The 24,688-nt window shown below is 32.9% G+C and overlaps 5 protein-coding genes across 5 annotated transcripts; 3 read left to right on the plus strand and 2 right to left on the minus strand.

Annotated features, from left to right (window-relative positions):
- The first annotated feature begins 418 nt into the window (after window positions 1–418).
- On the plus strand, window positions 419–1,066 carry LOC113373055 (U6 snRNA-associated Sm-like protein LSm7). The gene is made up of 3 exons (XM_026613390.1): window positions 419–560; window positions 624–813; window positions 887–1,066. Exons 1-3 carry the CDS (start codon window positions 537–539, stop codon window positions 1,024–1,026), a joined length of 354 nt encoding a protein of 117 aa, XP_026469175.1. The 5' UTR covers window positions 419–536; the 3' UTR covers window positions 1,027–1,066.
- A 209-nt stretch (window positions 1,067–1,275) lies between these two features.
- On the minus strand, window positions 1,276–2,458 carry LOC113373018 (platelet-activating factor acetylhydrolase IB subunit beta homolog). The gene is made up of 4 exons (XM_026613355.1): window positions 2,336–2,458; window positions 2,069–2,275; window positions 1,888–2,010; window positions 1,276–1,790 (listed from the first exon to the last, which is right to left on the minus strand). Exons 1-4 carry the CDS (start codon window positions 2,399–2,401, stop codon window positions 1,509–1,511), a joined length of 678 nt encoding a protein of 225 aa, XP_026469140.1. The 5' UTR covers window positions 2,402–2,458; the 3' UTR covers window positions 1,276–1,508.
- Window positions 2,459–4,479: 2,021 nt separating this feature from the next.
- Window positions 4,480–9,595, minus strand: LOC113372595 (protein Mo25). Its single transcript, XM_026612953.1, has 7 exons — window positions 9,235–9,595; window positions 9,047–9,163; window positions 7,700–7,842; window positions 7,408–7,576; window positions 7,171–7,335; window positions 6,955–7,059; window positions 4,480–4,797 (listed from the first exon to the last, which is right to left on the minus strand). Exons 1-7 carry the CDS (start codon window positions 9,361–9,363, stop codon window positions 4,612–4,614), a joined length of 1,014 nt encoding a protein of 337 aa, XP_026468738.1. The 5' UTR covers window positions 9,364–9,595; the 3' UTR covers window positions 4,480–4,611.
- Window positions 9,596–10,672: 1,077 nt separating this feature from the next.
- LOC113373317 (transcription initiation factor IIB-like) lies at window positions 10,673–13,508 on the plus strand. The gene is given in 8 exon segments (XM_026613625.1): window positions 10,673–10,750; window positions 11,678–11,787; window positions 11,849–11,970; window positions 12,050–12,228; window positions 12,878–12,976; window positions 12,978–13,080; window positions 13,083–13,234; window positions 13,297–13,508. Coding segments are annotated over 8 exon segments (1,005 nt in total). The 3' UTR covers window positions 13,459–13,508.
- Window positions 13,509–13,783: 275 nt separating this feature from the next.
- Window positions 13,784–17,944, plus strand: LOC113372653 (2',5'-phosphodiesterase 12-like). The gene is made up of 8 exons (XM_026613007.1): window positions 13,784–14,642; window positions 14,703–14,842; window positions 14,956–15,118; window positions 15,189–15,321; window positions 17,227–17,382; window positions 17,439–17,559; window positions 17,619–17,770; window positions 17,837–17,944. The coding sequence occupies exons 1-8, from the start codon at window positions 13,849–13,851 to the stop codon at window positions 17,942–17,944; spliced, it is 1,767 nt and encodes a 588-aa protein (XP_026468792.1). The 5' UTR covers window positions 13,784–13,848.
- The last annotated feature ends 6,744 nt before the right edge of the window (window positions 17,945–24,688 follow it).

A 24,688-nucleotide genomic window follows, 5' to 3' on the forward strand; every position in this document is an offset into this window, starting at 1 on the left:
CATTGAGATTTTTTTTGTTAGTTTTGAGAGGTGTAAGAACCTGGATATTAAAAATTAAAATTAAAAAATTTAAGAAGTGTGTTTCTGTAAGAATTTTTGTGAATTTAATATTTTGACTAAATTAAATTTCATAATAATATTACAGAATTAAATTAAAAATAAAATAAGATTAAATTTAGTACTATAAGACGCTACATCGAGATTTTTTTATTATTTTTGGAAAGGTGTAAAGAATCTGGATATTAAAATCAAAATTACAAAATTTAAGAAGTGTGTTTGGGTAATAAGTATAAACTTAATATTTCGATTAAATTAAATGTTATAATAAATTTATTTTATTAAATTCCGTTAACTAGTTTCATTAACGGATGGCAGATGCCATTACAAATTATACGCCGCAAAAACCACCATTTGTAGTCACGACTTGACACATAACCTCAAAATAAAAACACCGTCAAAAACTTTGTTTTGTTGAACATATTCGCAAATAAACGCTTGAAAGCGATAATACAAACTTATATTTGTTAAAAATAAATATGTCTAATCCTGCAGAAAAAAGGGTAAGGTTAAAATAGCTACTTGTAACATTTTTATTTATTATTCTAACCAATATATTTTTCCAGCCTGGTAAAGACCAAGGAGGCGGCGATGGTAAAGAAAAACGTCGCAAGGAATCTATTTTAGATCTTAGTAAATACTTAGAAAAAAGTATACGTGTTAAATTTGGTGGGGGACGTGAAGCTGCAGGTATTCTTAAGGGATACGATCCTTTGCTTAATTTGGTGCTGGATAACACTACAGAGTTCTTAAGAGGTAAAACATAATTTAAACTGAAAGTTTCATATTTGTTACATATATAAATTTAATACATATATTTTTACCTCAGATCCTGATGAGCCGTACAAACTTGTTGAAGACACGAGAACGTTAGGTTTAGTCGTGTGCAGAGGGACGTCCGTGGTTTTGATTTGTCCTCAAGATGGTATGGAGGCTATTCAGAATCCCTTTATTGCCCAAGACGGTTAAATTTAAGTCCATTTCTTTAATTTATAACTTTTGTTAAGTACTCGCTATGAATAAATAAATACATTTGATTTCGTAACAGTTGTTTTACATATATTTGTGAGGATGGGGGATTAAAATGTAATTAAGTATATATTATATGTTTATTGCAATAAATACAAAACTACATGAATATAAAATCACATTTTACAAAGGTACATCATTAAGTACACGTTTTGATAACTTATATACATATTTTTATTATAAGGGGACTAACTAATAAAGCATTTGTTTTATTTAAATAAATAAATTAATTTTTTTGCAAAGAGTGAATACTGTTAATTTATTTTGGCAATTTTGTTTAATAAATATAAATAAATATTGTTCTAAAAACAAGCACAAAAGCAACATGGAATGTCTAAAAATATTTTTCTTAATAAATGCAACTTATTTTAATTACCTAAGAATTTTAATAAGGCATTATAAAGCTTTACCTTTACCTTTACCTATTCGGATGGAGTTAAGTCTCTCTCAGGTTCCTGTTCATTTATAATTTGCGTTAGGAGTTCATAAACCGGTTCAAAGGCTTTCATAGAAGCTGAATTTGTTAGTAATAAATAATCGTGCATGTCGTGGTGGCTTATAGACCCATCATTTCTTACGAATCCGTGATGTATTGGAACCGTTTGCACTAATTCCATATCTGTAACTGCGGTTTTGACTAAACTATTCACTTGGTCATTTAGTTCTCTTAATTTGTTGGGGAATTGACCTCGGGGTAACAGAGTCTGGAAAATAAATTAAATATATACATATATATATATATATATATATATATATATATATATATATATATATGTAATAAAAATATCTACATATACTTACTGGTAGTACTATATAAGCATTGGGCAACTTATTCCTTATAACCTTAACAATTTCCAAAATACCTTCAGCAATATTTTCAGGCGTATCCTTTACATTATTATTGCCTACATGTAACACTATAGCCTACAAAAAAATACTAATAATTAACTATAAACTACATAAATACATCAACCCTTATTACCTTTGGTTCAACATGATCCAATTCCCCATTTTCTAGCCTCCACAAAACATTCTGCGTCAAATCTGAATGGATACTAAAATTTAAACAATGTAAAGGTGCAAAAAATTTATTCCACATCTCAGTATGCTCTAAAGCTTGCAAAATACAATCTCCTATAAATATTATTTCAGGATCTTTCTCACGAGTCTCTGATAGAAACCTTTTATGCTGCAATAGTAAATGAAATTTGTATATATTTATTTGTTTTTGTTAGATTTATTAGCTTACTATAGATATCCATCTGTTATCTCCGTCATTGTCTATTACTTCTGTAGGTATTGTACAAGGATTCATAATTGTTAATAAATAATAAATAAATAAGCTTTTATAAACAATTCGTGAACCAGAACTGTCAACAATCTGTCATTTAGAATTGCCGCCATAGAGACAAAATTTAAAGATGGTAGTAAAGGAACACAAGCGCCGTTAATAAGTAGCGGATAGTTTTGGAACAAATCGGGACGTTAATGTTTGAATTTATAACATTTATTTATAACAAAAGTCTTAAAATATTATTTTAAAGCTTAATTATATAATTTTATTAAAATTTGTGCATTATAGTAAATGAAATTACATATATTTAAAAGTCTGTTTGAAAGATATCGATTTAGAAATCGCTTTTATATGTTTTTAGTGAAAGCAAGAACTTTATTTTTAAAATAAACTAAGCTAAGTTTTAATTCTTATTTGTTCTTATTGTTTTTATTGATTGTTTATACACTCATCGTTATTATTTAAATTGCAATCACCGGTTTCGATTACAAATGCAGAATGAATGTCCATCCAAACGATTTAGCCAAAAGAATAAAAGTATATATATATATACGAGGTGTGTTCAAAAAGTACCCGGAATTACTAATAATTAAATTTCGCGGGTCTGGAGTGTCTGATTGTCAAAATTTTTTTTTATTGTGTTGGTATACATGCCCCTAAAGTATGATGAAATTTTCAGCTATATTCACTGTTTACTTTGTCTGTGGTAGTCGCTAAGGTTCGACGTGTTTTTCTGAGCTCGGCGATTTTTACAATGGAAGAATTGAAAAGTCAAAGAATTTGTATTAAATTTTGCGTAAAAAATGAAATAAAGTGTTGCAAAGTGCAAAAATTCACCAGATATGGCTCCGTGTGACTTTTTCCTATTCCCAAAGTTGAAGAGACCCAGAGACCCCCTTTGAATCTAGTTTTTGATGCCTTTAATATATATGATTTTTTTAAATTTATTATTTTTATATTCATTAATTTTTTATTTATAATAAAATTAATTTAAAAAATAAAATTATAGAAAAATTAATTATATTTTTTTCTAGTGATAATATGTAAAACATATTAATAATATGTTATAAATTACATACATGCTGTCTGTATGTATGTATATGTTATTATAAACCACAAAACTGATAAAGCTAAGTTTCACCGAATGGCTTTTAAATTTTTAAAATCGGTTCAGCCGTTCTTGAAAGCAAAAAGTCTACGTGAGGTAAAAAATTAGCTAAATTTTTGAAGATTGAATAGATATTCAAAGATAGATTAATTATAATAAATATTATATTAATGTATAAACAAATGATATGTAAATAGAAAATATGAAATTTGTTTTCATAATCTCTCACACCAGACACCCTTGACTGAGATTTGAAAATAATATATAAATAAATAAAAAAAATATTTAAAAAAAGTAATTTTACTGTAAAAAGTATGCAACATGTACATTACGTAATAATTACATAAGCTTTACGTTAATCGTCGGTAAAGAAAATATTACATAAAAAATAATGGATTCTATTCCACATATTTTTTCCAAAATTGGTATCAAACGATTCAGAATGACTTGAAACGTCAACTTAAAAGTAATTATCAAAAGAAAAATGAAACAAAAAGATTTAAATAATAATACTTTTGAAATGTAATTTATTTTCTTTTATATTACAATTACAGTATGCAAGTATCTTTTATTTACAAATATTTATATAAAAGCGAAAAGCAATTTCTCAGAAAAGCAATAACAATCGATAAATGATAATTTACACATGAGATGGATAACCAATAACAACATGAAAAATATCAAAAAGTCATATTCAACATTTGGAATAATGTAAAACTACATTTTTTTTAATATATCAATAAAAGTATTTTGATTTAAAAAGTGCTGATAATTACACTCCATTCAAAAACAATAATAATAATGACAAAGAAATGTTTTAATAATTTTTGATGCATCTAATACTAGGCATAAATAAAATGATCAGTGTTGGTTTTGTTTATTAATTTGCTTAAAAGTATAATCGATCCCTGTCTATTATTATATAGCACTAACTAATCGATCCTTTTCCGCGATTGCTTAAGAACTGTCTAAATTAGTCTATATCTTATCCTTTAATTTATTATTGGCATTACTAGAAGTATTTTAAAAACTCAAAAAATACTTTGATTATCTTTAGAAAAGAGTAATGCAAATTTCAATCCTCGTTTAGATCGAATGATAACGATCCTTTTATCGATGATTGCTATTGTGTCTCCGCAACTGGCTTCAGTTCCTTAATTTGTTTTATTAAATAGGCTTTTTCGTCGTTGAACTGTTCGTCCTCGGATCTGTCTGTGTGGAACTTTGTTAAGAAATCAACGAGCTTGTCTTGATTCCTTAAAAGTATGTCCAGGATTGGTTTTGGCTTATTTGGATTCGCTACAAACACCTAAAGGAGAAAAAATAAACTAGATTGTCCCAAAAAAAAAATACTAGTCCGCATTTCAACTATGAATTATTCAAAATTTCTATATACAAGTGTATATAACAGTTTTCTCTACGTTGTTAGTAAATTTTATCTGGTATTTACTAATGTAAACAAATTATTATGTCCAGAATAAAAATTAAAAGTTATTTGAAAAAATGTAAAAAATGTCTAGATGCATATAACGCAAATAATTAAAAGTCCCCATTTCAACTAAGAATTATTCAAAATTTTAGTATGCAAGTGTACATAACAATTTTTACTAGATTTAAGTAAATTTTGTCTGTAAACTACGTATGAATACGTTTCGACACGGTATGTGTGTCATCATCCAACAATTTTTTAAATATTTAATAACAGTATCTAAAATAAATGTAAATGTATTGTAAAATGATGTCCAGAATTAAATTTTATAGATATTTGAAGAAAAGCAAAAAAAATGTACCAAATCCATGTAGCGCAAACTATAAAAATACTAAAGTCCGCATTTCAACTACAAATTATTCAAAATTTTAATATACAAGCGAATATAATAATTTATACTAGATTTTAGTTAATTTTATCTAGCTTTTACTGATGTAAACAAATTATATTGTCGAGAATAAAAATTGAAAGCTATTTGAAAAAAAAAAGTAAAAAAATGTACCAACTCCATGTAGTGCAAACTAAACTGTATAAAAATACTGAAGTCCGTATTTCAACTACGAATTATTCAAAATTCCAATATACAAGTGTATATAACAATTTTTACCAGGTTTTAGCAAATTTTATCTAGTTTTCACTAATATAAACAATTTATAATATCCGCAATGAAAATCCAAAGTTATTTGAAGAAAAATAAAAAAAAATGTCCTAAATCCGTATATCGCAAATAGTCAAAATACTAAAATCAGCGTTTCAATTCCGAATTATTCGAAATTTCAATACTAAAGTGTATATAACAGTTTTTGTCTTATTTTTGTAAATTTTATCTAGTTTTCACTAATGTAAACAAATTATAATGTCCAGAATAACTAGCTGTAAGTGGAATTCTGTCTTGAGGCAATTATGGCATCGTGCCTTGAGACAAATTGCTGGAACTTCCCGTACCGTAACGAAATATTCGAGGAATACTGAATGTTTTCAAATAGATTATTATAAATATTGTAACATTGTCTAATATTTATAAGAATTATATAAACTGAATTGCAGAGTTGAAATTATTTATAAAGTATATTAGAACTATAGTCAGAATTAAAAATAAAATCTGGAATATTTTCGATATACAAAAAAAAAAAAAAGTTGGTACAAATTTTTGCAAAATCAATTATTTTGTTAAGACAAGCTGAAAGTTCTTTGAATCATTTAAATCGGACGCTTATTTCTCTCAAAAACTGCCATTTTTTACATTTTTAGCTCCGTATCTTCGAAATGACTGGGCCTGCCTTTGCCAAAAACTAATAAACACTTCTCCCAATCATTACTAATTGAATGTTTTTTAGATCATTCAAATCGGATACTCCGTTCTCTCAAAAATTCGATTTCTATTTTCTGCACTCTTTGCTCCGTATCTCGGAAACGGCTGGACCTGCCTTTGCCAAAAACTAATCAGCTCTTTTCCCTATCAATAGGAATCGAATGTTTTTTGAACCATTCAAATCGGTTGATCCGTGCGCCCTAAAACGTGACTGGAAATTTGTATCCACACATACATACACACACACACACACACATCCATTTTTTCTGAGGTATGCCAAAACGTTCAGAAACCTTCAAAACGTCGAGAAATGTAAAAATTTTCAATTCCGATTTTCGGCCCATTACAATAACTTACCCTACGGGAAGTTAAAAATTAAAAGTTATTTGAAGAAAACTGAAAAAATGTCCTAAATCCACATATTGCTAATGATCAAAATACTATAGTACGCATTTCAACTAAAAATTGTTCAAAATTTCAATATCCAAGTGTATATAACAGATTTTACTAGATTTTAGTCAATTTTATCTATTTTTTACTAATGTATACAACTTAAAATGTTCGGAATAAAATTTTTGAGCCATTTCAACAAATGTAAAAATATGTCCTAAATACACATAATGTTATACTAAATACCAAAATATATAAAATCATCAAAAATTTACCTTAAACACATGAAAAGCTTCAAACTGAATATTCCTTGATTTCTCCTTCAGCATATTCATCATTAATTTCAAATTATCAGGATTAGATATATATCTTGTCATAACCTGAAATTTAAAATAAATCATATGTATATATATATATATATATATATATAAATAATATATATATATATATATATATATATATATATGTATATAAATAATTTTTCTACTTACTGTGAAATTATGCCTATCCAAAAGCAGCTCACCCAATAGCTTTAAACTTTGACGCCTGGTGACATAATTTTCAGAATTTAATAATCTTTGATAATGATTAAATACTTTATCATAATTTGTTTCAAGAAATTCGGCACACAGCATTTTGTGACGTGTTAAAAGCTCCTAAAAGATAAAAAAAAAAAAAATAATACAGAAGACAAATATAGATGAGATAAAATAATTGGTTGTATTTACTTTAAATGTGGAAAATGCATCAGATGCAATATCAAAAGTTGAAACCTCAACATATCGAAAGAAGTTGAAGAAATCTTCAGAATGGAGCATTATTTTGGCAAGCGCTTCGTATCTTGCACACTCTCTTAACATTGTTCCACAATTCAAGGCGATTTCTTGGTGCTCATATCTAAAATAAAATAAATATAAATAATTGATATAAATATTTTTATAATATATATCAATATTATATATATATATATATATATATATATAATATATATAATATTGATATAATTATTTTATAACTTACCCGGTCATCAATGTGAATAAAATCTCTGGTTTGGTACAAATGTATTCCACTGTGGGTGATCTTGTACCAATTTGTCTGCGTAAGACATTATTAAAAACCTGAGCAACATCCTTTTTGCCTTCGAAGTCAATTCGGCTTAGATTCTGTAAAAGATACATACACCATAAATACTTACTGAATTATATATATTACATATATTATATATACATACATATATTGTAGAGCTTCAAACAAAGAATCCGAAAAGTAATAAAAAACAAAAAAGTTTTTTAAAAAACAATTTCATTATTTATTTACTTTGACTTAAAATCTGTGTGTATATGTGTGCGTGTTGCTTTTATATATCAGGATATAAATACTTATTATTAATCTCAAATGGACGTCGATATTAATTATTAGTCAAGAAGTGTAAAAAATTTAAATGAGAATCAATCATGTAACCAGTTGTGATCTGATCTAATTTTATTACTATTAGAAGCATTCATAAGTATAAGACAACTTTTCGCAAATGACTTCTTAAAGATGCAATTTTCATGATATAAAATTTTAGGAGTGAAGTTAAACAAGTGGGCATTTTCGACAGAGTGTTGTACTAGGGTACATTTGAAATTTTTTTTGTTTATGGTGAACCACACTTAATTCATGTTGCCTCATTCTTTTGTGTACATTGTAAAAACTTTTTTGTTTTTTATTAATTTTTGGATTCTTTGTTTGAAGCTCTACAAAATATTTACAAATCCAAGACTACCATCTAATACATACATACCTACATACATATACATACATATACATATATATATATATATATATATATATATATAATATTATATAGTGAATTTACAATATATCGAATGTTATCAACTTTAATTCAAAACTAACCCCAAAATAATAAAATGTAGACAACTTGGTTTGTAAAAATAACTATTATCTACAATTACACAAAAAAATACTTAATAAACTTATGTTCAAAAAGAAATAATACAATAAAAATGTATTATAATGAAAATGTTGAACATAACCTCAAATTTGAATTTTTAATTTTATTCTCGATGACTCATAATACTGATTTCCTTTACAGTAAATGTATAATTTAATTATTTATACTGTTATGGGTCATCAAATGATGCTAACAAAATAGTATTTTCAGTATATATCAGATTTATAAATTATTAAATCTGAGCTGTCACTTCAATGGAATATTTGCAAGTGCAAAAATATCTTCATAAGGACAAATGTCACACTTAATATTATTCTAAATACGGTCATGAAAGTAAGACAGTATATACAGTTGAGATTTATTCGTGATATTCAATTGTATCAAATTTAATTGAAATGACATTCCCATACCTGAATTAACAAGAGCAATAAATTGCTGTTATACAATTCCTGAGCTAATTGTGCAACAATTATATCTGTTTGCGGTTCCGCATCTGATGTTCCGTACAACATATTTTTAATAAGCACCTGCAGAAAACGAATAAAAATTAATTAAACCATCGTCACCGAAAAACTTTCCACTTTTCTTTGTTACTAACCAAATTTTTGCTAACATCATCCTGAGCCTTTTCTGCCTTCTTGTCGCCCCGTTCCAGCGAATTGACCGCTTCTTTTAAAGCTTTTACCAATTCTGCCGGGCTCTTTTGCGATTTTCCAAACAGGGGCATTTTTGAAAAAATATTTTATATAAATATGTAACAGCAGCAGAATTAGATCAGTCTTGGAAGACTGTCACAGTTGAATAGTTTAAAAGGTTTTTAACACTTTGTCACTGATTCATAGGTTCGGAATTGATTGGGGGGAATTATAGAAATTATTAGAACACATCACAAGTCGACCAAATAAATCGTATTTTAATTAATTTCTTTATATATATTTACAAGTTATGAAATATGACGTCTACTAGTTGTAATAGTTATCATGTTGTCGGACATTACTGACAAATAAGTCGGTCGGCGGAATGCAGAGGTGAAGAACTTCATGTTGGCGCAAAATTCAAAAATGGTAACTGATCAAATTTATCATTTATCACATTAACAAAATGAGTTTTAATATATACATATATATGTTAAAAATGCCTACAATTTGATTAAAAAAACATATTTTGGAAAATATATACAAATTTTAGCATATTAATGTGATAGGAACTCCATTACTATTTTGCAATTGCTATTTAAACACCACATTAGCAATCAGTTACTAACTTTTATACTAAAAATAAAAAAAGACTAGTAATAATGTTTATGGCCAAATAACGTTTGCCGGGTCAGCTAGTATATATATATATAAACATATATATATATATATATATATATATATATATATATATATATATATAATATATATATATATATATATATATATATATATATAGCAAAGATTTAAGCAAACAATATGTTTAAGAAAAGCTTTTTATAAAGTGTTTAAGAAAAGCTAAGATTTTTTTATATAAACTGAATAAAATTGTGGGAAAAATAATGTACAGAAATATGACAATTTAATCAAAATAAAAATGATAAAAATAAATGTGTGGATTATATAAAAAAAATATTAAAAATGTTAATAAATGTAGATAGTTTTAAGTAAAGGTTACTGAAAAAAACATAATTAATTGCCGGTATAATTGATTTTTTACTAAATTAAACTATAAAAGTTTTTATCAAAAGAAGTGATTTTATAAATATCTTTTTAGACGGAGAAACAAATTTTGTAATTTCTTTAAATTATGTCTTTTTTGAGTTTGGTATATGAGAATAGTTATCTTTTTTAAAAAAAATATATCTTTTTGAAAAACTTTTTTGTTTTTTATTACTTTTTGGATTCTTTTTTGTGAAGCTCTACAAAATATTTACAAATCCAAGACTCTACCATCTAATATACATATATAAGATTTAGATTTTTTTGATTTCGGAACATGTCATTAATTTAAACCATACTTTTAATGTTAAAAATCCTTTATTTTACATAAAGAAAAAAATGGTGCCCTCAGAAAATTTTGCTGAATCTGTTTTATCTTTTTTAAACCCCGTTAATAAACGAAATTCTGCTCTTTTAGTAAATGACACTTATCATAATATTATCATTTTTTTTAATAACAATTCTTCGAATCTTTGACCTTTTTTTAGTTTTAGTCATTTAATTCTATATTTTCATATTTTTAAAATTTAATTTCTGTATTGTGTTTAACTGTCTTTGAAATTCCACTCCTGCATCAACTTTCGTGAACCCTTCGGCTTTTATCGGGTGTTTTATTATTATTTTTTACTTATTATTATATTTTTATTTTCAATTTGTTAGTTTAAATTTTGTGATTTTTTCGCTGGTGTGGTAGGTATCAATTTTTACTTGGTTGATTATTTTATTTATTATATATATAAACTTATATTTTTAAACTTTGTAAAAATTCTTTTAGATACTGTATAAATTTTAATATATTGCTGAATGATGACACATATACCGTGTCGAAACTTATAAATGAATAGTTCATTATTTATTGTTTTAATATATATATATATTAATATATATATATATATATAATATATATATATCTCTTCTTTTATCTATGTATATAATATATATATATATAATATATATATAATATATTACCTCTCAACTGTTTACTACCTCTGCAAGGAATTCAAATTTCCCACCAAACTTTACATTCCTCTATTGGTACTTGCATCTTGTCACCATATGTCATTTATGCTTTTTCTTATTTATGTTTGTCGGTTTTGCTTTACTCAATGTTTTATTTAAATAAAACTCTAGTCAAAAGCAACATTTTGATTATTATCACATAAATATAAATGAGAACCATACACATACAATTAGTGACTTGTTAGTAAAATAGTATAAGACTGGTATTTATATATTAATTAAATGGCTTCATCTTCAAGGTAGACTCAAGTCCATCCATATTTTTATTGAAATTGTTAATAATAATAGAGTAAATGGGTTATTTGGTATCTTTTGCAGGCATAGGGGTACAGCAATAAGGTCTGTTGCCCTGCACACCCTGATGCACATTTGATTGAAGATTATCGAGCCGGGGACCAAATTTGTTCAGAATGTGGTCTTGTAGTAGGAGACAGGTAATAAAATTAAACTAGGGTAGTTTGACAGCGAGTTTAATGTATTGAATTTATTCTGAAGGGTTATAGACGTCGGTTCTGAGTGGAGAACTTTCAATAATGAAAAAGGAGGTGCTGATCCATCTCGTGTCGGTGGTCCTGAAAATCCTTTGTTGAGCGGAGGGGATTTATCAACAATGATAGGTAAATGACCACTTTAACACTCTTACAAAGGTAAACATTTCTGGTTTTATATTCCTAAACCTGTTGTTTTTATTTTTAGGTCCTGGAAGAGGTGACGCTTCTTTTGATGCTTTTGGCGCTTCAAAATATCAGAACCGTAGAACAATGAGTACATCAGATAGGACGTTAATAAATGCCTTTAGGGAAATTAATAACATGGCTGATAGAATTAATTTGCCGAAAACAATTGTAGATCGTGCTAATAATTTATTCAAACAGGTAATATATATAATATATATATATATATATATATATATACATATATATATATACCAAGAATGGTGCTTTGTGGAACTCCAAGCTCTATATTTTATGATTTTCTTAAATAATTTTAAATTAAGGCTATATATATATATATATATATATATATTATATATATATAAATTGTAGTGTCTGTTTGTAATTTGAATAGTCCTTTTCAAATTAATTTTTTTTTTTAATTTTATCCACCCATGTGTCTGATGCTAAGAAGTTCTAAGTCCTATGACTGACATACGAGATAATATTAACAAATAGTTCCACAAATTTAGCATGATTTCCTCATTTTTTTAATTAATTCATTAATAAATACAATAAATAAAAATGGTTTGGTCCAAGAATAGTGCTTTGTGGAACACCAAGCTCTATATTTCATGACTTTAAATTCAAGCTATATACTATATACTATATATAAATAAAATTGTAGTGTCTGTTTGAAATATTGAAATAGTTGTTTTCAAATTGACAATTTTTAAAATTTTGTTTGTATGTTTGTTTGGGCTAAACTCCAAAACGGCTGGACCGATTTTTCTAAGTATTTTTTGTATATATATATATAATATATATATATATATATAATATATATATATATTTATGTGTCTATTACCAGGTGCATGATGGTAAGAATCTAAAAGGCCGAGCAAATGATGCAATCGCATCAGCTTGCCTATACATTGCATGCAGACAAGAAGGTGTCCCCCGTACCTTCAAAAGAAATTTGTGCTATTAGCAAAATAAGCAAACGAGAAATAGGAAGATGCTTCAAATTAATACTAAAGGCTCTGGAAACATCCGTTGACCTTATAACAACAGCAGATTCATGTCAAGATTTTGCTCAAACCTTAGCTTGCCGAATATGGTACAAAGGGCTGCAACCCACATTGCTAGAAAAGCTGTAGAATTCGATATTGTGCCTGGTAGATCACCAATTTCTGTAGCGGCTGCTGCTATTTACATGGCATCACAGGTATAATAATAAATCTTACAATATCATAAACTTGCGTTAATATTCAATTATCCTTTACCCAGGCGTCTGAGGAGAAAAGAAGTCAAAAAGAAATTGGTGACATTGCTGGTGTAGCTGATGTTACAATAAGACAATCTTATAAATTAATGTATCCGTCAGCATCTAAACTGTTCCCAGAAGACTTCAATTTTGCTACACCCATAGATCAGTTGCCGCAGATGTAATAAGTTTTATTATTAGAAGGGTTTTAAGAAGATATTTTAGGTTTCAGCAATTAGTGTATACAATTTCTTAATATTTGTTTAAGTTGAAGTTGAAGGAATCTTGTTAATATATAACTATTTATTTCTTTTGTTTTACAATTGTAAAAGGATACTGTATTTGTTATAAATAATTATGTTTAATCAACCGTTGTTTTTTATTTGAATAATAATTAATGCAGATGTGCACATTTAAGCAGCTATCAAAAACTGCAAGAAAGTGAGGTTAGGTGTCAAATTGAAGATGTCAAAGTTTTGAGGTTATGTGCTACTAAAGTGTAAAATTTATGGTTATAACTAGTGTATTTATATTATTAGTGTTAATTAGTTGATAATTTACATTACTATTTATTAATGCTGAGGTTAATATGCGGTATTCGTTTCCAAATAATAAATTTTCATGACAAACGTTCCATACACAAAATGATTCTAAACATGGAACACATGTACCTCAGGCAAGAAGAAAATTCTGAAAATGTACAAATATCCTTTAGATACACCAACGACAAATTTGGTGTCGATAGAGAATTCAATTTTAGTCGAAATGTATCCGAAAATATCACAGTATGTACAGCTAGAATGAACGCAAATTTAGAAAAAGCCTTTTGTAAAAGACTTAAAAAGAAAAAGAAATCTGTGGAACCAGAAGTTACACTACCTGAAATAGATGTAAAATTCTACAAAAACGAGGAAGTTCTAGGTCCTGATGATACTTGCAAAGATGTAATTCATAATCATCAATGTATAACAGCACATGTAATCGATAGAACGTACAAAATCATATACAATCCTCCATGGATCACAACGTTACAACTACCTACATCGATACTTGCAGACTTTCCTGTGTACCCTAATAAACTGGAACTACAATTTCTAACTATGGATAAATGCAAGTTTTTGTGGTACAAAGGTATATATGACCCGGACAAACATAAACCAGAGAATGTAAATTGGATTAGTATAGGCGAAGGCTTTATTATAAATACAACGAACGATGAAATTGGTCATAAATTGAAAGTTGTTTGTGAAACCACTGACGAAGGACCTAAAGCTGAATGCATTACTGCAAATAATGTTGAAGCTGGTCCTGGATTGTGTCCGTTTGATACTAGACATCTTTATACGAAAGAGAAATTGTCCGGTGATAGGTTAGAAGGGAATTGTATACTGTTTATATAATATTTTTTGTTAATAAATATGTATTGCAGTTTTCGTGTATGTTCTTATAACATACTAGCTGACCTGTATGCTGATAGTGATTTTACTAGAACTGTTTTGCATCCTTATTGTCCGCCCTATGCGCTACAAATTGATTACAGAAAACAATTGTTTTTAAAAGAATTATTAGGTAAAATGTAATAGAATATTTGCAAAAGTTTTTCAAGTGTATATATATATATATATATACATACATATATTTATATATATATATATATATATATATATATAAAATTTCCCCAGGTTACAATTTTGATATAGCTTGTCTGCAAGAAGTAGATTGCAAAATTTTTGATTCAGATTTAACACCGATTTTAAACACCATTGGATTCGAGGGTGTGTTTAAAAAAAAAGGTGCAAGTGTTGCAGAAGGTTTAACAATATGTTATAATAAAAATCGGTTTAGGTACAAAAAAATATAATAACTTTTAATAAAAATATTGTACATACATATATGTTTAATATCTATTTTTTAGTAAAATAAATAAGTTTGGTATTATTCTTGGGGAAGAAATAAATAAACAGGATATTTTTAAAGATTTGTGGTGTAAAATTGAAAATAATGCTCCTTTAGTTGAGAGGATTTTGCAAAGGACAACAGCAGCTCAGGTAACATAATTATTATTTTGTACATAAGAATATTTTTTATTATATAATATAAAACTAGTGGTGCATGGCATCGTGCCTTAAGGCAAATTGCTGGAACTTTCCGTACCGAAATCTAAATTATTAAAAAAAACTTGGCAAAACTTTGAAAAAAAAAATAGATTTTTGAGAAATTTTTGTAAAAATTCGTCTTTTTTGAAAAATTGGATTTTTTATATGTCGATTTTTTTGTATTATTAGTACGAAACCCATATAAATGTACTTATTATAATAATCTTTATAAAATATCTGATAATACGATGTACATATATCTAATGTTCATTTTTGACAGCCAAATCGTATTATTTTGTACATTTTTTATTAGATCTCCGAAACCACTAGACCTGCCTTTACAAAAATTTGATCAGTTGTTCATTTCGTCAATATAAGTAAAATGTTTTCTGAATTATTCAAATCGGACGCTCCGTTCTCTCAAAAACTCGATTTCTATTTTCTGCACTCTTTGCACCGTATCTCCGAAACGGCAGGACCTGCCTTTGCCAAAAACTAATCAGCACGTCTCCTTATCGATAGGAATCGAATGTTTTTTTGAATTATTCAAATCGGTTGATCCGTGCGCCCGAAATCGTCGACGAAAATTTGTATCCGCACACACACACATATATCGATTTTATCTAAGGTATGCCAAAATGTTTAGAAAATTCTGAAACGTAAAAACTTTCTAAAAATTTAGAACGATTTTTTAAGGTATGCCAAAATGTTCAAAAACCCTTGAAACGTAAAAAATTTCTAAAAATTTAGAACAAAAAACTCTTTTTTGGGAATTTTGAGTTTTTATAAAAATTGTGAGAATATTTACATAATTTCAATATTTTTAAACGTTAAATATGCAAAAAAAAAATTTTTTGATTGTTGGACGATTACTATAACTTACCCCACGGGAAATTAATAAACTAGTAGTGCTTGGTATCGTGCCTTAAGGCAAATTGCTGGAACTTTCCGTACCAAAAACTAGCTTTACCAAAAAAACCTTTAAATTTTTTTGAAATCTTTGAAAAAACTGAGATTTTTGAAAATTTTGAATTATACTTTGAATTTTTTTGAAAAGTTTTTTTGAAGCAATCATACATTTTTTCGAAGGTATGCCAAAATGTTCAGAAACTTTTGAAACGTTAAATATGCAAAAATTATTACTCTCGATTTTTGGATGATTACTATAACTTACCCTACGGGAAATTAATAAACTAGTGGTGCATGGTATCGTGCCTTAAGGCAAATTGCTGGAACTTGCCGTACCAAAAATTAAATTTATCAAAAAACCTTTACAATTTTTTGAAAAAGATGAGATTTTTGACAATTTTGAATTATACTTTGAATTTTTCTAAAAAATTTGAAGTTTTTTTTAAAGCCATCATACATTTTTTCGAAGGTATGCCAAAATGTTCAGAAACCCCGGAAACGTAAAAATATGCAAAAATTATCATTCACGATTTTGGACGATTACTATAACTTACCCTATGGGAAGTTAATTTTTAAAGTTTGTATAAAAAGTCTTTGTCATCATAATTTATTTCATGTCATTCTCTGAATTTTAAGAAAATTTCTGATATGAAGATCTATTTTTTTAAATTTTTTAAAAAGATTTCTTTCATCAATGATTCATATCGTTCTTTAAATTTAGGAAAAAATCGGTTTAAACATCCCCCAGCTTTTGAATTTTGGTAAAAACGTTTTTTCATCGCAAATTAATGTTTTTACTTAATCAATTTTCCTAAAATATTTCCTAAATGTTTTCGGCCTATGAGAAGTATTTTCTTCAACACTTTTTAGAGTCATTTTCAGTTCTAGACATTTAATTTTTAAAATTTGTTTAACAAGTCTTGTTACTTGAATAATTATTACTTCCAGGCAGTTTTATTCGACTATTTAGATAAAAAAGACCACATGCTCTTAGTAGCAAATATACATTTATATTTTCATCCGGATGCAGATCACATTAGGTTACTACAATTTGCTTTTGCTTTGAAATGGGTTCATAATATTCTTTGCGAATCAAAACAACAGGTAAAAAAATACTAAAATACTTTTCAGACATATTTAAAATTAATATACGAATTCAGTTTGCAGATAAAAAAATTTCCTTAATATTTTGTGGCGATTTTAATAGCACCCCCGAATGTGGCATTTATAAATTAATGACTCAACAAAGTGTACCTGAGGACGTACCAGATTGGAGTTCAAGTAAAAATAATATTCAAAAAAAAAACGTATATTTGTGTATTAATTATGTTAATTTTTAGACGTAGAAGAAGCCGTCAAAGGTGTATCTTTATCCCAAAATATAAAAATGGGGAGTGCCTGTGGCACTCCTCAATACACAAACTATACCGTCGGTTTTGCTGATTGTCTCGATTACATATTTTATCAAGACGATTCTTTTGATGTACAACAGGTTAGTATCTACCCCCAAATTTATATTTACAAATTTATAAACTTGGTACTTAATTTTTTACCTCAGGTGGTTCCCTTTCCAAGTTTAGAAGAACTTCAAGCAAATACTGCTTTGCCCAGTATAGTTTTTCCATCAGATCACATTTCTTTAGCTGCAGATCTTAGATGGAAATGAAAATTTTAAATAAAAATACGAAATATATATTTGGTATGATTTTGTACTTTAGTAATAAAATAATGAATGAATCATAGAAAATAGTTGATTTTTTAAACTTTTTGTAGGGTGAGTTATAGTAATTGTATATATATATATATATATATATATATATATATATATATATATTTACCAGCATACCCGGCCACGCGTTGCTGCCGCTTTTATTAAAATTTGAATCCGTCAGAACCTTTTGTTATAAAAATTTATATTAATCAAATTTATATTATAAGATAAACATATTTTGTCTACATTAAAATCTTCAATTGCGAATTCTTAGAAAATTACATTAGCAATTTAATATATTTGTTTTGAACGAAATTCTAGTGAATTATTTACGAAACTATCACTAAACCGTAATAAGGTCAATTAATTTATTAGCTATTTCTTTATATAGTCTTTATAAACAGTATCAAATGTTTATGATTGAATAGACAAGAACCAGAATTATTAGTAAAATAACTTTAACATAAACTCGTGGTGTATGGTATCGTACTTTCAGGTGAATTGCTGGAACTTCCCGTACCGTAATGAAATATTCGAGGAATATTAAATGTTTTCAAATAGATCATTATAAATATTGTAACTTTCATTATTTTTGCTATCTTGTTAAATCTGAGCAAATCAAATGTAAATCATAAATCAATTTATCTCCGTCATTTCATTTCGAATTCAATTTAAAAAAAAATAGTTGCCTAATTTACACAAAATTGTAAATGAACTGTCGGATATGACTCCGGTCGGATATGACACCGGTTGGATATGACGCCGGATATGACTCCGGTCGGATATGACTCCGGTCGGATATAACTCCGGCCGGATATGACTCCGGTCGGATATGACTCCGGTCGGATATGACTCCGGTCGGATATAACTCCGGTCGGATATGACTCCGGATATGACTCCGGTCGGATATGACTCCGGTCGGATATAACTCCGGTCGGATATGACTCCGGATATGACTCCGGTCGGATATAACTCCGGTCGGATATGACTCCGGTCGGATATAACTCCGGCCGGATATGACTCCGGTCGGATATGACACCGGTCGGATATGACTCCGGATATGACTCCGGTCGGATATGACTCCGGTCGGATATGACACCGGTTGGATATGACGCCGGATATGACTCCGGTCGGATATGACTCCGGTCGGATATAACTCCGGCCGGATATGACTCCGGTCGGATATGACTCCGGTCGGATATAACTCCGGTCGGATATGACTCCGGATATGACTCCGGTCGGATATGACTCCGGTCGGATATGACACCGGTTGGATATGACGCCGGATATGACTCCGGTCGGATATGACTCCGGTCGGATATAACTCCGGCCGGATATGACTCCGGTCGGATATGACTCCGGTCGGATATAACTCCGGTCGGATATGACTCCGGATATGACTCCGGTCGGATATGACTCCGGTCGGATATAACTCCAGTCGGATATGACTCCGGATATGACTCCGGTCGGATATAACTCCGGTCGGATATGACTCCGGTCGGATATAACTCCGGCCGGATATGACTCCGGTCGGATATGACACCGGTCGGATATGACTCCGGATATGACTCCGGTCGGATATGACTCCGGTCGGATATGACACCGGTTGGATATGACGCCGGATATGACTCCGGTCGGATATGACTCCGGTCGGATATAACTCCGGCCGGATATGACTCCGGTCGGATATGACTCCGGTCGGATATAACTCCGGTCGGATATGACTCCGGATATGACTCCGGTCGGATATGACTCCGGTCGGATATGACACCGGTTGGATATGACGCCGGATATGACTCCGGTCGGATATGACTCCGGTCGGATATAACTCCGGCCGGATATGACTCCGGTCGGATATGACTCCGGTCGGATATAACTCCGGTCGGATATGACTCCGGATATGACTCCGGTCGGATATGACTCCGGTCGGATATGACACCGGTTGGATATGACGCCGGATATGACTCCGGTCGGATATGACTCCGGTCGGATATAACTCCGGCCGGATATGACTCCGGTCGGATATGACTCCGGTCGGATATAACTCCGGTCGGATATGACTCCGGATATGACTCCGGTCGGATATGACTCCGGTCGGATATAACTCCAGTCGGATATGACTCCGGATATGACTCCGGTCGGATATAACTCCGGTCGGATATGACTCCGGTCGGATATAACTCCGGCCGGATATGACTCCGGTCGGATATGACACCGGTCAGATATGACTCCGGATATGACTCCGGTCGGATATAACTCCAGTCGGATATGACTCCGGATATGACTCCGGTCGGATATAACTCCGATCGGATATAACTCCGGTCGGATATAACTCCGGTCGGATATGACTCCGGTCGGATATAACTCCGGTCGGATATAACACCGGTCGGATATGACTCCGGATATGACTCCGATCGGATATAACTCCGGTCGGATATAACTCCGGTCGGATATGACTCCGGTCGGATATAACTCCGGCCGGATATGACTCCGGTCGGATATGACACCGGTCGGATATGACGCCGGATATGACTCCGGTCGGATATGACTCCGGTCGGATATAACTCCGGCCGGATATGACTCCGGTCGGATATGACTCCGGTCGGATATAACTCCGGTCGGATATGACTCCGGATATGACTCCGGTCGGATATGACTCCGGTCGGATATGACACCGGTTGGATATGACGCCGGATATGACTCCGGTCGGATATGACTCCGGTCGGATATAACTCCGGCCGGATATGACTCCGGTCGGATATGACTCCGGTCGGATATAACTCCGGTCGGATATGACTCCGGATATGACTCCGGTCGGATATGACTCCGGTCGGATATGACACCGGTTGGATATGACGCCGGATATGACTCCGGTCGGATATGACTCCGGTCGGATATAACTCCGGCCGGATATGACTCCGGTCGGATATGACTCCGGTCGGATATAACTCCGGTCGGATATGACTCCGGATATGACTCCGGTCGGATATGACTCCGGTCGGATATAACTCCAGTCGGATATGACTCCGGATATGACTCCGGTCGGATATAACTCCGGTCGGATATGACTCCGGTCGGATATAACTCCGGCCGGATATGACTCCGGTCGGATATGACACCGGTCGGATATGACTCCGGATATGACTCCGGTCGGATATGACTCCGGTCGGATATGACACCGGTTGGATATGACGCCGGATATGACTCCGGTCGGATATGACTCCGGTCGGATATAACTCCGGCCGGATATGACTCCGGTCGGATATGACTCCGGTCGGATATAACTCCGGTCGGATATGACTCCGGATATGACTCCGGTCGGATATGACTCCGGTCGGATATGACACCGGTTGGATATGACGCCGGATATGACTCCGGTCGGATATGACTCCGGTCGGATATAACTCCGGCCGGATATGACTCCGGTCGGATATGACTCCGGTCGGATATAACTCCGGTCGGATATGACTCCGGATATGACTCCGGTCGGATATGACTCCGGTCGGATATGACACCGGTTGGATATGACGCCGGATATGACTCCGGTCGGATATGACTCCGGTCGGATATAACTCCGGCCGGATATGACTCCGGTCGGATATAACTCCGGTCGGATATGACTCCGGATATGACTCCGGTCGGATATGACTCCGGTCGGATATAACTCCAGTCGGATATGACTCCGGATATGACTCCGGTCGGATATAACTCCGGTCGGATATGACTCCGGTCGGATATAACTCCGGCCGGATATGACTCCGGTCGGATATGACACCGGTCGGATATGACTCCGGATATGACTCCGGTCGGATATGACTCCGGTCGGATATGACACCGGTTGGATATGACGCCGGATATGACTCCGGTCGGATATGACTCTGGTCGGATATAACTCCGGCCGGATATGACTCCGGTCGGATATGACTCCGGTCGGATATAACTCCGGTCGGATATGACTCCGGATATGACTCCGGTCGGATATGACTCCGGTCGGATATGACACCGGTTGGATATGACGCCGGATATGACTCCGGTCGGATATGACTCCGGTCGGATATAACTCCGGCCGGATATGACTCCGGTCGGATATAACTCCGGTCGGATATGACTCCGGATATGACTCCGGTCGGATATGACTCCGGTCGGATATAACTCCAGTCGGATATGACTCCGGATATGACTCCGGTCGGATATAACTCCGGTCGGATATGACTCCGGTCGGATATAACTCCGGCCGGATATGACTCCGGTCGGATATGACACCGGTCGGATATGACTCCGGATATGACTCCGGTCGGATATGACTCCGGTCGGATATGACACCGGTTGGATATGACGCCGGATATGACTCCGTTCGGATATGACTCCGGTCGGATATAACTCCGGCCGGATATGACTCCGGTCGGATATGACTCCGGTCGGATATAACTCCGGTCGGATATGACTCCGGATATGACTCCGGTCGGATATGACTCCGGTCGGATATGACACCGGTTGGATATGACGCCGGATATGACTCCGGTCGGATATGACTCCGGTCGGATATAACTCCGGCCGGATATGACTCCGGTCGGATATGACTCCGGTCGGATATAACTCCGGTCGGATATGACTCCGGATATGACTCCGGTCGGATATGACTCCGGTCGGATATAACTCCAGTCGGATATGACTCCGGATATGACTCCGGTCGGATATAACTCCGGTCGGATATGACTCCGGTCGGATATAACTCCGGCCGGATATGACTCCGGTCGGATATGACACCGGTCGGATATGACGCCGGATATGACTCCGGTCGGATATGACTCCGGTCGGATATAACTTCGGCCGGATATGACTCCGGATATGACTCCGGTCGGATATAACTCCGGTCGGATATGACTCCGGTCGGATATAACTCCGGCCGGATATGACTCCGGTCGGATATGACACCGGTCAGATATGACTCCGGATATGACTCCGGTCGGATATAACTCCGGTCGGATATGACTCCGGATATGACTCCGGTCGGATATGACTCCGGTCGGATATGACACCGGTTGGATATGACGCCGGATATGACTCCGGTCGGATATGACTCCGGTCGGATATAACTCCGGCCGGATATGACTCCGGTCGGATATGACTCCGGTCGGATATAACTCCGGTCGGATATGACTCCGGATATGACTCCGGTCGGATATGACTCCGGTCGGATATAACTCCGGTCGGATATGACTCCGGACGGATATAACTCCGGATAGGAATCCGTTCGGATATGACTCCGGTCGGATATAACTCCGGCCGGATATGACTCCGGTCGGATATGACACCGGTCGGATATGACTCCGGATATGACTCCGGTCGGATATGACTCCGGTCGGATATGACACCGGTTGGATATGACGCCGGATATGACTCCGGTCGGATATGACTCCGGTCGGATATAACTTCGGCCGGATATGACTCCGGTCGGATATGACTCCGGTCGGATATGACTCCGGTCGGATATGACTCCGGTCGGATATGACTCCGGTCGGATATGACACCGGTCGGATATGACGCCGGATATGACTCCGGTCGGATATGACTCCGGTCGGATATAACTCCGGCCGGATATGACTCCGGTCGGATATGACTCCGGTCGGATATAACTCCAGTCGGATATGACTCCGGATATGACTCCGGTCGGATATAACTCCGGTCGGATATGACTCCGGTCGGATATAACTCCGGCCGGATATGACTCCGGTCGGATATGACACCGGTCGGATATGACGCCGGATATGACTCCGGTCGGATATGACTCCGGTCGGATATAACTTCGGCCGGATATGACTCCGGATATGACTCCGGTCGGATATAACTCCGGTCGGATATGACACCGGTCGGATATGACGCCGGATATGACTCCGGTCGGATATAACTTCGGCCGGATATGACTCCGGTCGGATATGACACCGGTCAGATATGACTCCGGTCGGATATGACTCCGGTCGGATATGACTCCAGTCGGATATGACTCCGGATATGACTCCGGTCGGATATGACTCCGGTCGGATATGACTCCGGTCGGATATGACTCCGGTCGGATATGACACTGGTCGGATATGACTGAATTACAAAACAGGAAAGGACTCTACTGACAAGCAAGTTGTGACAAAAAAAGAAAAGAATGTGAATGTAAAAAAAATCTGGTTGTTTTTTAAATTATTTGAGTGTTTTATGCACTAAAAAAATCGAACTGGGTCTCAAAAAGTTGGAGAATTCACAATTTTTTACGAATTACTCAATTTCTTTTTTAATAGCTGGGTGAATGCCTGTATAAAATCTTTGTTTTTTATAATTATATATCTAACTATATGTATACTTGGTATAAACTATTAACGATAATTTTAATATATAGTAAAAGAGAAAGAAAAATTATTTAATTGCACAAATACAACTCTTTATATATATATATATATATATATATATATATATATATATATATATTCAATAGATAAGTCCTGGATTTTTTCAATATATTGATTGTTTCTTTTCCGAACAGTAAATCCAATAATAAAAAACAATTTGTTTTTTGAAGATGTTTAATACGACGTTTCGGAACTAGGTACGTTCCATCATCAGGTTTATTCTGTCAAATACAATGTTTTTTAAAATACTGATTAACATTAATTAACAATGGTCAATACAGATTAATTAGAAAAAAATTTT

This window comes from Ctenocephalides felis, unplaced genomic scaffold (assembly GCF_003426905.1).
Source record: "Ctenocephalides felis isolate EL2017-DRISC unplaced genomic scaffold, ASM342690v1 CF-g0.4_SCAFFOLD_01604, whole genome shotgun sequence".
Classification (NCBI taxonomy): Eukaryota; Metazoa; Arthropoda; class Insecta; order Siphonaptera; family Pulicidae; genus Ctenocephalides; species Ctenocephalides felis.

Excerpts from the sequence above, each read along its gene's own strand:
- LOC113373018 (XM_026613355.1), bottom strand. The coding sequence starts at position 2,401 with ATGAATCCTTGTACAATACCTACAGAAGTAATAGACAATGACGGAGAT. Across the intron at positions 2,276-2,335 it reads ATAACAGATGGATATCTATA|CATAAAAGGTTTCTATCAGA; the intron begins GTAAGCTAATAA and ends TTACTATTGCAG. Across the intron at positions 1,791-1,887 it reads ATGCTTATATAGTACTACCA|ACTCTGTTACCCCGAGGTCA; the intron begins GTAAGTATATGT and ends TTTATTTTCCAG.
- LOC113373055 (XM_026613390.1), top strand. The coding sequence starts at position 537 with ATGTCTAATCCTGCAGAAAAAAGG. Across the intron at positions 561-623 it reads CTAATCCTGCAGAAAAAAGG|CCTGGTAAAGACCAAGGAGG; the intron begins GTAAGGTTAAAA and ends ATATTTTTCCAG. Across the intron at positions 814-886 it reads CACTACAGAGTTCTTAAGAG|ATCCTGATGAGCCGTACAAA; the intron begins GTAAAACATAAT and ends TTTTTACCTCAG.
- LOC113372595 (XM_026612953.1), bottom strand. The coding sequence starts at position 9,363 with ATGCCCCTGTTTGGAAAATCGCAAAAGAGCCCGGCAGAATTGGTAAAA. Across the intron at positions 7,336-7,407 it reads ATGCATTTTCCACATTTAAA|GAGCTTTTAACACGTCACAA; the intron begins GTAAATACAACC and ends TTTATCTTTTAG. Across the intron at positions 7,060-7,170 it reads TGGATAGGCATAATTTCACA|GTTATGACAAGATATATATC; the intron begins GTAAGTAGAAAA and ends TTTAAATTTCAG.
- LOC113372653 (XM_026613007.1), top strand. The coding sequence starts at position 13,849 with ATGCTGAGGTTAATATGCGGTATTCGTTTCCAAATAATAAATTTTCAT. Across the intron at positions 14,643-14,702 it reads GAGAAATTGTCCGGTGATAG|TTTTCGTGTATGTTCTTATA; the intron begins GTTAGAAGGGAA and ends TATGTATTGCAG. Across the intron at positions 15,322-17,226 it reads AAAGGACAACAGCAGCTCAG|GCAGTTTTATTCGACTATTT; the intron begins GTAACATAATTA and ends TATTACTTCCAG.